The sequence below is a fragment of the Plecotus auritus genome (genome assembly GCF_963455305.1).
Source record: "Plecotus auritus genome assembly, chromosome: 10".
Lineage (NCBI taxonomy): Eukaryota > Metazoa > Chordata > Mammalia > Chiroptera > Vespertilionidae > Plecotus > Plecotus auritus.
Genome location: NC_137785.1, coordinates 27274873 through 27288069, shown reverse-complemented (window position 1 = coordinate 27288069; position 13197 = coordinate 27274873). Strand labels below are relative to the sequence as shown.

At 44.6% G+C, this 13197-nt stretch overlaps 1 protein-coding gene across 2 annotated transcripts in view; it reads right to left on the bottom strand.

Moving 5' to 3' along the window:
• ZC3H18 (zinc finger CCCH-type containing 18) overlaps window positions 1–13197 on the bottom strand; it is a 70045-nt gene that overhangs the window by 17746 nt on the left and 39102 nt on the right. For both annotated transcript variants that reach the window (XM_080645371.1, XM_080645372.1), the window contains exons 7-8: window positions 11663–11780; window positions 10004–10272 (exon numbers count right to left, since the gene is read on the bottom strand). In XM_080645371.1, coding sequence (XP_080501497.1) covers window positions 10004–10272; window positions 11663–11780 — 387 coding nt within the window. The remainder of the gene's footprint in view (window positions 1–10003; window positions 10273–11662; window positions 11781–13197) is intronic.

Below are 13197 nucleotides of genomic sequence, written 5' to 3'. Positions count from 1 at the left end.
AGCTGAACTTCAATTGGTTTCTCTCCCCTGACTTGGGGACCCAAACCAGAAAGTAATGTTTTCAGACTTGGATGCAAACTTAAGCATCTATTTTAAGTTTGAAAAGAATAACTGAGTTTGACTGAGTTAACAAACAATAAAAAGTTCATTAAAAGTTCCATTTGAGCCATAACCGGTTTGGTTCAGTGGATAGAGCGTTGGCCTTCGGACTGAAGGGTCCCAGATTCGATTCCTGTCAAGGGCATGTACCTTGGTTGCGCGCACATCCCCAGTAGGGGGTGTGCAGGAGGCAGCTGATTGATGTTTCTCTCTCATCGATGTTTCTCTCTTTCCCTCTCCCTTCCTCTCTATAAAAAATCAGTAAAATATATTATTAAAAAAAAAAGTTCCATTTGGGCCTGCTGGCGTAGCTCAGTGGCTGAGCATTGACCAATGAACCAGGAGGTCACGGTTCAAGTTAGATTCCCAGTCACAAGCACATGCCTGAGTTGTGGATTCAGTCCCCAGTGTGGGGTGTGCAGGAGGCAGCCAATCAGTGATTCTCTCTCATTATTGATGTTTCTCTCTCTTTTTCCCTCTCCCTTCCTTTCTGAAATCAATAGAAAACATATATTTTTTAAAAGTTCCATTTGGGAAAAATGTTCATATTATATTGGGGAAGGGCAGAGGGAAGAGGCAAATCAGGTATGCTCCCAAACTCTCACGCAGTCAGTGTGGAAATGGGCCCACGCCATCTTTTCTACCTTTTCTCTTTATTCTTCAGAAAGTTTTCCAAACTTTCTTAAATCATCATGGTTTACAGTTATTACAGAATACACCTCAAATGTTATCTAAAAGTTTTCCATTTCTGCAATGAAAATCTTTTGATAGTGTTGGCAGTACGTAACTCTCAGGGATTTTACTAGTAATTGGTTTTAAGTGACATGTTCTCACCTCTTATAGGAACCTCAAAGGAGAAGGAAAGTGCCCATGCCCACTGAACGAAGGCGCTGGAGTCTCAAGTAGCTCATAAAGAACACAATGCCACGAATATCAGTCCTCAGCAGTATCTAAACGAAACACCATCAGGGTCAGCAGAAGCTGTCCTGTGCACAGTAGCAAATTAAACACGACCCAGTCATTAAGGGAACAATAACTAGAGAGCAGGGATTAGGCTGATGTGTCCTGGAAATCCTGGTGAGGCTGGCACCTCTGACCATGGAGTCCATGAGCCAAGTCCCCAAACAGGTTTGCTCAGGCTGTGAAGTCATTCTGGTGCCCCAAGCTGATGGCAAAGAAGTAAGGCTGCTTCTGCTTTCTGAGAGCACAAGACATTGGAAACCGAAGCCCTTCTCTCACTGAACGACAGTACCCCAGAGGAGAGCCTGGAAAACTAGAGACAAACTACACCCAAATGGAAAACAACAGGCTTGCCTTGCCACCCACCAAAGATGAAGATGTAGATGGGAAGAAAACCCAGCTGAATGCAAACAGCTGGCAAGGTAGGACCTCAGCCAGAAATACTGCCATCGAGAGCTGGCGGAATAGATTTGGAATTTGCATAAACACTTCTAAACTGGGGGGAGGGGAAGGATAGAAGGAGGGGGATGACTTTTCAGTAATCTCTGATGGAAGAAGTGGCCGTACCCAGGCACAGCTATGACACAATCTTATCTCCCAGGCATCCAATCCTTTGTTCAAGGCCATGGAGAGAGACTCCAAGGAGCAGAGATCATCTGTTTTATGACTGCCAGATAAAATGTCACAACAAGACACAACAAAGGGGCCTGGAGTCGACTCAGGAGGAGCTCACATCTTACATCACTGACAGAGGTGTTAGTGCCAATGATGCAAGGTGGCCACAGTGTCTGGAAACTCCGACTTGGGCAACTGCCAGGTTTGGGGTCAAAGGTAAAAGTACATGGATTTTCTCTCAACTGAACTCACATTCAGTTTGGAGAAGCTCAGAATACTTTTCATGGCAGCTCCTCTGTGCTATTTTAACCAGGAACTTTTGTGGAACATTACATTGCTCACCTTCCTTAACACTGAGCAGAACTGACCACGGAAGTCCCCAAGTACACTCAGGGGTCACCATGCCCCTTTCCTGGACTACCCCGGTGGCCCTTCCTGCCTGGCCTCCAAGTGCACACTGCCTTTGAATCCCTTCCTGCCCTATGCCACACAAGGCAGGAGGCTCCTATTCCCAGCTCACCTGGGTGGATGCCTGCCAGCAGAAGAAACTTAATCCCTCCCTCCCTTTGGAATGCCCACCTCGCGTAAAGTCCCGTGCATTCCCCTCCAAGGACTATCATTACTTTTTATGATCCACCCAGCTGGCTGTAACCCCTCCTCCAACCTCTACCATGCTGCGTGGCCCTCTCTTATAGACCTACACACAAGTAAGAATGTGATCTAACTTGTATTTCCTATTCCCATTTCTCAACTGTGTCTCTCACAGGACTGAGCAGAAGGCCTGTAGCACATGCCAATACATGCTGAATCAACAAGGCTCAAAGCAAATCCCAGAACCCTGACTGGGTGGCTATGATGGAGTAGGGCTTTCCAACCGATAGTCCTTCCCAGAGAAGGTGGGGACAAGTTTTCCCCAGGTGGGGGGAACTTGGGGATAAAAGATCCATCACTTTAATCCTCAGATTCTGAAAACATTTAAACTTAACCATAAGTAGGTAAACCTGAGAGAGGTAAAATGTAACTACTAACAAGTTACCTTTTAAGTTCTGAGTGAACAGAAAAAAAATGTATCTGTACTGTTTCAAGTGGTGGGCAGATATCATTAAGGTTTCCTGTTTCCAAGGTGAGGGCTTGTTATTTGAATACATTTTATGAATTTCCAAGACTATGAACATTGGCTTAGGTTTCATGTCATTTCTCCACATCCCATCATCCTTGGTCCCCACCGTGAATACACAGCTATCACTATAAACAGAGTAAGGCTCACTCAGGCTCAACAATGATTCTTTCTAATTCAGGATTGTATTTGTATTCATCTGTACTTATCTAAATCCTACCCATATCAGATGTCTATACGAATGCATTAGAGACAACTATTTATCTTTTCATCTTTATCAAACAGTCGGGCAAGTTCTGGATAATTCAGTCTGTAAGGAGTCAAGAAATTAAACAGGATACACTTTTTCTCAGCCCAGCCTCTGTGGCTTAGTGTTTAAGCATTGACCCATGAACCAAGAGGTCACTAGTTCAATTCCCGATCAGGGCACTTGCCCAGGTTGCAGGTTTGATCCCCAGTAGGGGGCATGTAGGAGGCAGCTCATCAATGTTTTTATCTATCTCTCTTCCTTCCTCTCTCTCTAAAAATCAATAAAAACATTAAAAAAAAGAAGTCCTGGGCACAAAAACTTTCTCCAAGCCAAATAAGTAAGCCCTGTCCAGGACAGATCAGAATAAGAGATTAGAAAGATAAAACAGATATATTAATTTCTCAGGACAACAGAAAGATCAGTGACTGTTTTAAAGCTGAGCCTAAGTGCTGGGGATCTTTCTTTTTTAAAAACATTGATTTGTTGTCCCCCTCTTTCTTTTAAAGAATAGTTTATCGAGTTTTGGAGATAAAGGAAGGGAGAGGGAGCGAGAGAAACATCAATGTGAGAATGCAACATTGATCGGCTCCTGCATGCTGCCACTGGGGATTGAGCCTGGAAACCGGGGCATGTACCCTTGACAGGGAATTGAACTCTGACCTCCTGGTACACAGGATGACGCCCAACCGAGCTACACTGGCCAGGGCATGCTGGGGATCTTGAGCAGTCTGAACGCCTGGCTCATCAGAGCAGTAAGTGTTATGACAGAGACTGGAGTGGAGTGGGAAGCTGGGTGACCTGCCCATCGCAGGGCATCAGGACAGTGTCATCCTGTTTCCTCGAGTTATGCACATCCAGGTGTGGTTGTTTGACACATTCAGGATCAGCAAATGCATGTAACACCATCATGCGGGCCTAGATATAATCAATCGCAACTCGTGATGTTCAAATTCAGGAAATCAATGAATTTCACCATGTAAGATGTGCATATCAATGGGATGGCACTGAAAGGTGATGATAAACCACCCATTGCTGGAGATTAAGCAGAGAGAAAAACGAGAGGACCAGCACCATACTGGGCATGGCCAGAGGAGAAGTTGTTGGGCCCAAGAAAACAGGAAGAGAAAAGCCACCATAAGCTGAGGGAAACCCAACATATATTTTCCCCCCAAAAAAGACAGCAGAGTCTCATGGCCCAGTCAGAGCAGACCTGAGTGACATCACTTTCTCTCTAGGGAGACAGAAGGCTACACAGACTCCGCCACAGCCATAAGGGCAAGCCTGAACTACAAAGAAACACACAGGATAGCAATTGCGTTTAACTGCCATTACCCTCCCTAACCTCAGCTATTTTCTGCCCCAGGGGGTGACCCTATAGACAGTGGTTCCGAGCCTTTGTGGGGGAGTTACAAATTCCTTTGAAGAAGGATATACATGTTCCCCAACCCACCATGAGATGCCTGGTGTGCCTCAAACTGGAGACCCGCAAGGTATGGACAATTATGAGGGTGAATTGACAGCCTACCACATACCTGTACCGACAGGTCATGCACAGGATGCTGGCAGCCCCAGACCCCAGAAGCCCATATGGGAAACAACCAGGCTTCAGTGAGTGTGAAAAAAAGGACAGCAACAAGTGCTCCCTTATGAGGATTAAACGAATCTTCTAGGAAAATGATGAGCCTGCCATTTCAACCCCAAGGGGCACCAAATCTCAAAAGCACATCTGAATATTTGGTAATCAGCTTTACAGATGACAGGCAGTTTGAGAAATTCCTCTGGGAAGGTCCCAGTTACTATTTATATCTAGAATGAAATTAATTTGCCTATGCCAAAGAACATCCTAGTTTCCTGCCTCAGCTACACAAGGAAAGCACAGCCACTGGCTTGGCTATAAAGAGTGGACAGAGGTTTCACAAAAGAATTTCCACCTAGCTACATATATGCATTCTATATAATTGCATAAAGGTTATTGTTAAAAGGTTCTGCCCTATCTAAAAGTAACACCACTATAGGGGGGCAAAAGTTCTTAAAAGACGTACTTACAAAAGTAAACCCTGGGTGAAGAGTTATGCAATCACTAAATACAGAAGACAGAAGACAGCTCTGGCTGATCAAGGCAAAGGAACTAGGAGGTTGTGCTGGGAAATTCTGCTCTGGTGAAACTCCAGCCCTCAAGGCTGGTAGTAGAGGATCAAAGATGGGAGTTCAAGACTTCCCGCACCAGTGAGACAGGCTGAATCCAGACCAAGTGACCAGAGCACCCCACCTCTGCTGATGGCAGTTAGGGTGGAGGACCATAGAAAAGCTTAAGTGAGAGTTTCGGGAGGAAAAGAAGGGGAAAACCCAGGTCAGAAACGGGGGATGGAGGTGGGGAGAGGGGAGAGAACAGACCTACCTAGTTTGGTGAAAAAAACTGTATCTGATTTTAGGAAGAACTCACTTAATCAAGCTTCCTGAGTCCCAATCACTTAATCAAGCTTCCTGAGTCCCAACCTACTAGTTCAAAAGGACCAAAAGTAGAAATATAAAAATCAAGCTTTTCTGTTCAAATAAATATACAAAATTCCAAGATAAAGAGTGATTACTAAATATCACATGATTTCACTCATTTGTGGAATATAATGAACAACATAAACTGATGAGCAAAAATAGATCCAGAGACACAGAAGCATTGAACAGACTGTCAAACCTCAGAGGGAAGGATGGGGAGGGTGGGAGGGAAGGATAAGAGATCAACCAAAGGACTTGTATGCATGCATATAAGCATAACCAATGGACACAGACAGTAGGGGGGTGAGCGCAAGTGCTGGGGGGTGGGAGTGGCTGGGGAGAGGTCAATGAGGGAAAAAGGAGACATATGTAATACTTTAAACAATAAAGAACTTAAATAAAAAAAAGTGATTATTGTAATAGATTCTATTACAGCCTTTTAAAGAATGAACTCTCTCAGTGTATCAAAATATGTGATTTACCCTGCAAGTTCTGTAAGCACATTACTTTGCCCAATGTTAGGAAAGCATGAAAAAATATAACAAATTTAGTCCCAGCAGGGTGGCTTGGTTGGAGTGTCATCCTATACACAAAAAAGGTTGCAGGTTCGATTCCCAGTGGGGGCACATACTGGATTGCGGGGTCAATCCCTGGTTGGGGTGCATATGAGAGGCAACTGATGGATATTTCTCTCATAGCAATGTTTCTCTCTCCTCTCCCCACTTCTCTAAAATCAGTAGACATATCCTTGTGAGGATTAGAAAAATACACACAACTAATTTAGGAGGGCCAACTCATTGCAATTCAGATAAAAAATAAAAACTTATCACAACTAAGTATCCTGCTGTAGCCATAAATAACTCTAAAATAAAGACTACAGTCCTAACATTTACTTTCAGAAACACGACTGTATACAGGAAAGGAGCTTGTTTAATGAGAAGGTCAAGAAGAAGGGATGGGAGCCTAGCCAGCGTGGCTCAGTGGTTGAGCGTCAACCTATGAACCAGGAGGTTACAGGTTCGATTCCTGGTCAGGGCACATGCCCGGGTTGTGGGCTCGATCCCCAGTGGGGGGCATGCAGGAGGCAGCCGGGCAATGATTCTCTCTCATCATATATATATGTATAAAAATAAAAAAAGGGACAGCTGGTTTTATCCACCAAAAAACTGTTAGAACTAATAAACGAATTCAGTATAGTTGCAGGATACAAAATCAACATATAAAAATCAGCTGCAGCTCTACACACTAACAACAAACTATCTAAAAACAAAACAATCCCATTTATAAGTATATCCAAAATAATAAAAATAATTAGAAATAAATTTAACCGAGATGAAAGACCTGTACAGTAAAACTCACCAGACATCGATGAAAGATACAAATAAACGGAAAGATATTCCATGCTTATGTACTGGAAGATTTAATATTGTTAAATGTCCATACTACCCAAAGCGATCTACAGATTCAATACAATTCCTATCAAAATTTCAATGGCATTGCCCTGGCTGTTTTGGCTCAATGGATAGAATGTCAGTCTGCAGGGTCCTAGGTTCGATTCCGGTCGAGGGCACGTGCTGGGTTGTGGGCTTGGTCCCCGATGGGGGTGTGTGCAGGAGACAGCTGATCAATGATTCTTTCTCATCACTGATGTTTCTATCTATCTTTCCCTCTCCCTTCCTCTCTGAAATAAATAAAAAAATATTTTTAAAAATTTTCAATGGCATTGATCACAGAAACAGAAAAATCCTAAAATTCTCATGGAACCATAAAAGAACCAAAATAGCCAAGCAATCCTCAGAAAGCAGAACAAAGTTGGAGGCATGACACTTTCCAATTAAAAACTATACTCCAGCCCTGGCCGGTTTGGCTCAGTGGATAGAGCGTCGGCCTGCGGACTGGGGGGTCCCGGGTTCGATTCTGGTCAAGGGCACGTGCCTTGGATGCGGGCACGTCCCCAGTGGGGGGTGTGCAGGAGGCGGCTGATCGATGTTTCTCTCTCGTCGATGTTTCTGACTCTCTGTCCCTCTCCCTTCCTCTCTGTAAAAAATCAATAAAATATATTAAAAAAAAACAACTATACTCCAGAGGTATAGTAAGCAAAACAGTACGGTACTGACATAAAAACAGATATGGATCAGCCTTGGCCAGTATGGATCAGTTGGATGGAGAATGATCCCATATACAGAACACAACCAACTGATGCTCTCTCTCACACTGATGATTTTCTCTTTTCCTTTCTCTCTTTTCCCCCACCTTCCTCTCGCTCTAAAATCAATAAGCATATCCTCAGGTGAAGATTAAAAAAAAAAAAAAAAAAAAAAAGGAACATAGATCAATGTACAGAATCAAGAGCCCAGAAATAAATTCTTGCATATAAGGTCGACTTATATTTGACAAGGGAGCCATGAATACTCAATAAGTATAAGCTGCTAAGAGAGTAGACCTTAAATCTTATCACCACACACACAAAAAAGGTAATTATGTGAGGTGATGCTGGTGTTAACTAACCTTAGTGTGGTAATCATTCACAACATAAATATGTCAAATCATCACATTATACATCTTAAATTACACAATGTTATATTATATGTCAACTGTATCTAAATAAAGCTGGAAAAAATAAGAGGCCTCCCCTTAAAAAGAAAATAAACTTCATCATGAAGATGAAACGACAAACCACAGAATTAGAGTATGGATTTGCAAATTAGATACTTGTATTTAGAATCTATAAAGAACTTTTACAATTCAATAATAAAGACTATCAAATTTAAAAATGGGCAAAGGATCTGAATAGATATTTTTCCAAAGGATATATATATATATATATGTCCAATAAGCACATGAAAAGATGCTCAACATCCTTAGCTATCACAGAAAAAGCAAATTAAACTACGATGAGATAGCATTTCATATCCTTAATAAAAAAAATACATAACAAGTGTTAGCAAGGATGAGGAAGAAACTGAAACTCTCAGACATTTCTGGTGGGAATGTAAAATGTTACAGCTACTTTGGAAAATCAAGAGTGCCTCAAAAGGTTAAATATAGTTAGTTACCACATGACCCAGCAATTCCACTCTTAGGTTTTCACCCAAGAGAAATGAAAAACATGTTCACACATAAAGTTGTACATGAATGTTCATATTCATGATAGCTAAAAGGGAGAAACAACCCAAACATTCAACAGATAGTTAAACAAAAGACCATATATTATGACCAGAGGCCCAGTGCATGAAAATTCGTGCACTCAAGGGTGGAGGGGGTTGGGGGTGTGTAGTGTGTGTGTCCCTCAGCCCGGCCTGTGCCCTCTCGCAGTCCAGGACCCCTTGGGGGATGTCTACCTGCCAGCTTAGGCCTGCTCCCTGGGGGATTGGGCCTAAGTTGGCAGTCAGACATCTCTCTGGCAGCCTGGGAGCCTTTGGGGGACATCCTTAGTGCTGCTGCGGAGACGGGAGAGGCTCCCACCACCACCGCCACCGCCGCTGCACTGGCCAGCCATGAACCAGCTTCTGGCTGAGCGGCGCTCTCCCTGTGGAAGCGCACTGACCATCAGGGGGCAGCTCCTGCGTTGAGCGTCTGCCCCCTGGTGGTCAGTGTGCATCATAGCGAACGGTTGTTCCGCCATTAGGGTCAATTTGTGTATTACCCTTTTATTATATAGGAGGATTCCATTTATACGAAATGTCCACGATAAGCAAATCCAGAGACAGAAAGTGGATTAGTGGTTGCCAGGAGCCAGATGGGTGTTTGGGGAAAATGTGGAGTGACTACTAATGGGTACAAGGTTTCTTTTTGGGGGATAAAGGTGTTTTAAATTGAGGTGATGGCACCACAAGTCCATGAATGCTCTATAACCAAATGAATTTGTACGTTTTAAAGGGGTGTATTATATCATCTGTGAATTATATCTCAATAAAGCTGTAAAAAGCACACACTAAATTTCATCAAATTCTATGATTTTCTAAAGAGGACCACCTTTCCTGCTCCAGTATTTAAATATGTTTAAAAAGAAAAAAAGCTGTGCGAAGCCCAAGCCTGCCTTGCCCTTTGGGCCTGTACTGTGGAGCATGTCCTCACTGCCCACCACAGTAGCCCAACTGGCAGCTTTCACGGGACAGCATGGAACCTGCCACACAGAGAACAAGTTAAGTGGAGAGGCCAGCAGTCCACATGGTCCTGCATTCTAGATGCTAGAGCACCACACTGTGGCCAGCAACAAACATGCACATCCTGGACTTTACTGATTTAGGAAATAATAGGGTGGTGCACACAGTGCATGCTTCACAACACGCATGTTACATGATGGGGCAGCAACTACTAATCAGAACACGTTAACATTTCTTTAGCAACTTACTTTGGGACTGTAGGGCAAGGACTGTGGGAAGCAGGCAGGGCCAAGACAGTGGAGCTGCAGGCCCCTCCTCCGGGGCCCCACAACCCAGCAAGGAGCCCAGTGCTGGATGGCCTACCTTGGTGGCTGTGGGGAGCGGGGCTTTGGCTTCTCCTTTTCCTTCTCCCGCTCTTTCTCTCTGTCTCGGTCTCTGTGCTGTCTGTCCTTCTCGTCCCGTTTGGCTCGCTCTCGCTCCCACTCCTCTTTCCTCCGCTGCCGCTCCTTGTCGCGCTCTCGCTCACGCTCACGCTCCCGCTCCCGCTGCCGGCGCTCTCGTTCTCGTTCTCGGTCTCGCTCCCGCTCACGCTCTCGCTGTCTGTTCTCTCGCTCTCTTTCCCTTTCCCGTTCCTTTGTTGAAAAGCCAAACACACAAACACACGCCAGCTGCGAATGAAACACTTATAATGGCAAGTACAGAGAAAATGCAGAAGAGCAAGCGAATGAAGATTAGGGAACAATCTCTGGTGGTAATTTTGTTACGGTTTCTCCTTAAAACACACTGTTAAAGAATGGATTAGATGCTAAATTAGGGTGCAACACAACCTAAGAGTGAACTCTTCCAACCACTAATTATAACCTAATCAGCATCCAAGGGCTGGTGTGAGTTCTAGCTGCCAGCATACAAGCCAACAGACCTTCCCGGCCTCAGCTCTTCACATGTAGGGTGGAGACAACCAAGACTTTGCACAGGCTAGGGCCTGGGCACCTAAAGCACTCTGCTTAGTGGTGTCTGAAACAAAGTGGGCACCTCAAAATGGTGGCTCTTGTTTTTCTAAGCATAATCCTTGAACATCTTTTTAAACTATTACTCTGTTCTCATTCATATATTTGCTCTCTAATATTCAAAATTCAAAGTGAATAATGCCAAGATCACAGCACACTGGCAGGTTTTGAGCTTTAGGTGGCTGGGAAGAAGTGAAGTGCACTCCTGACCTTCATGCTGGCCCACCTGTAGGGCACAGTGGGGGAATGTGATGGAAAGGGACTCCAGCAGGTCCCTGCTATATTTCAAGGCAGCCCTGCCTGGTACGAGGCACTGCACCTTTATAGCCCAACCCCAGTGAGGAATCTGCTCTACTGGGTAGAGGGGCATGGATGGTCAACCAGGGTCCTTGTCTCTCCATAAGCTCGCCATTTGATGCGTTCCCAGGGCAGTCACCTTCCTTTGGTCCTAAAAACGCATGATTATCACATAAATCATAGCATAAAAACTACTAAACTGCTTCTAACTGATCTCTTTCTAGTAGCAGCTTTTTCATATCACCCTAATTCAACTCAAAGGCTGAAGCACATATATTCACAAATATACATTAAACTCTCAAGACAAGTACTATTATGGACCAGTTCTCCATTAAGACAAAGACATGGTTGGTAGAGGCCCAAAGGAATGTACTGAATTGGTTAAGCATGACAATTATAAATGATATTACTAAGGAGCCTGAAAAAGTAATATGCTTAAGAGGGTGGAACACACTCCCCTGCAAGCTTGTATCAATAGCCCAATCACCAAGTGTAATTTAAAAAAAGGGAAAAAACATAGATAAACCCAAGGAAGTTTCTGTTCAAATCACCACAAATTTAATATGTGGATCTGCATTAGTTCTTCAGTCAATGAGCTGCAATTAGTACACTGTGCCGACATAATTAAGCGCACATAAAGTCCTAGAAATAAAAAAAGCGGGCAATTTTAACAAATCAATCAGTGAAGTTCAGAGCTGCAAATCTAAGTCCTACTTACCCGATAATTCTGGTATGGTTCTGTTTCTGTATATTGCACCCTGAAGTTCTCATACTGCCCGCCACGCCAGAACCGGTCTATTTCATAGTCATAATAAGGATCTGCATAAGACTCAAGTCTGAAAACAAAAACAAAAAGTAAATCTTTTCACTTAAAAATAGTATTGCAAGCATACTATATAAAAATGTTAGCAAAAAGAATCCAATACTACATTAAGAAAATAATATAGCGTGACTATGTGGGATTTATTCCAGGAATGCAAGGTTGAGTCAGTATTAGGAAATTTATGAGTATTCCTCATATGATAATAGACCTAAAGAGAAAATCAAAAGGATTCCATCTACAGATGAAGAAAATGTCTGTGACAGAAATTCAATACCTCTTCCTGATGAAAATACTCAAGAAAATAGGAAATAATGCTTTCTTAATGTAAAAAAACATATGTATATACTAGAGGCCCAGTGCACACATTCGTGCACAGGTGGGGTCCCTCTGGGTGGCCTGCAGGGATCTGGCTGAAACCCCCCAGTCCAACGCCACCTGCAGCTCCTACCTGCCGCTCCCACTCATCCTGGCCCCACTGTGCTTGCTGCGGGCTCTGCGCAATCAGTCCCGATCCACAGAGGCTCATGTTGCCGCAGCAGCGCTCACCAGCCATGAGCCCTGCATCTGGCACCCTCCCAAGGGGAGTGGCCTGCGGGATCAGGCTGAAACCGGCTCTCTGACATCCCCCGAGGAGTCCCAGATTGCGAGAGGGCACAGGCCCGGCTGAGGGACCCCACCAATCAGGCCAGGGAGGGACTGCAGGAGGGCTCCAGGGCATTTCAGGCCCATCTCGCTCAGTCCCAATTGGCTAGCAAGCAAGCTAATCTACCAGTCGGAGCATCTGCCCCCTGGTGGTCAGTGAACATCATAGCAACTGGTTGACCAGTTGACTGCCCCCTGGTGGTCAGTGCCTATGATAGCAAGCAATTGAGCAACCTTAGCATATCATTAGCATATTATGCTTTGGTTGTTTGGTTCTGCTGTTCGGTCTATTTGCATATTACCCTTTTATTATATAGGACTAGTAACCCGGTGCACGGAATTCATGCACATTAAAAGGGATTAGAGGAAATAATTTAATATTGTTATTTGCCCTTTCTCTATAATAGAAGTGTCAGAGATGAAAGAAAATTAGTAAAATGTATATGAAAACCTTCCTCCTGTCAGAGTCTGGGGCTCACCAGGGGACCCAGAGTCAAGTCCCCACCCACCCACATGCACCTCAAAATCACGTGAGACCCAGACCCGGCCGCCCCCCACCCCCCATTGGGCTAGATCCAGACCCGGCCAGTCCCACCCTTGTCAAGCCCTGCTGGGCAGGGGGCATAGCCTCAGGTCCCCTGGCCCGGTGTCAGGATGGAGGGCGTGGCCCGAGGTCCCCCAGCCCAGACAGGGCGGGGGGGTGGGGGGGGGCGTGTCTTGAGGTCCTCCGTCAAGCCCCACCAGGTGGGGGACACGGCCTGAGATCCCCTGTCAAGCCCTGCTGGGTG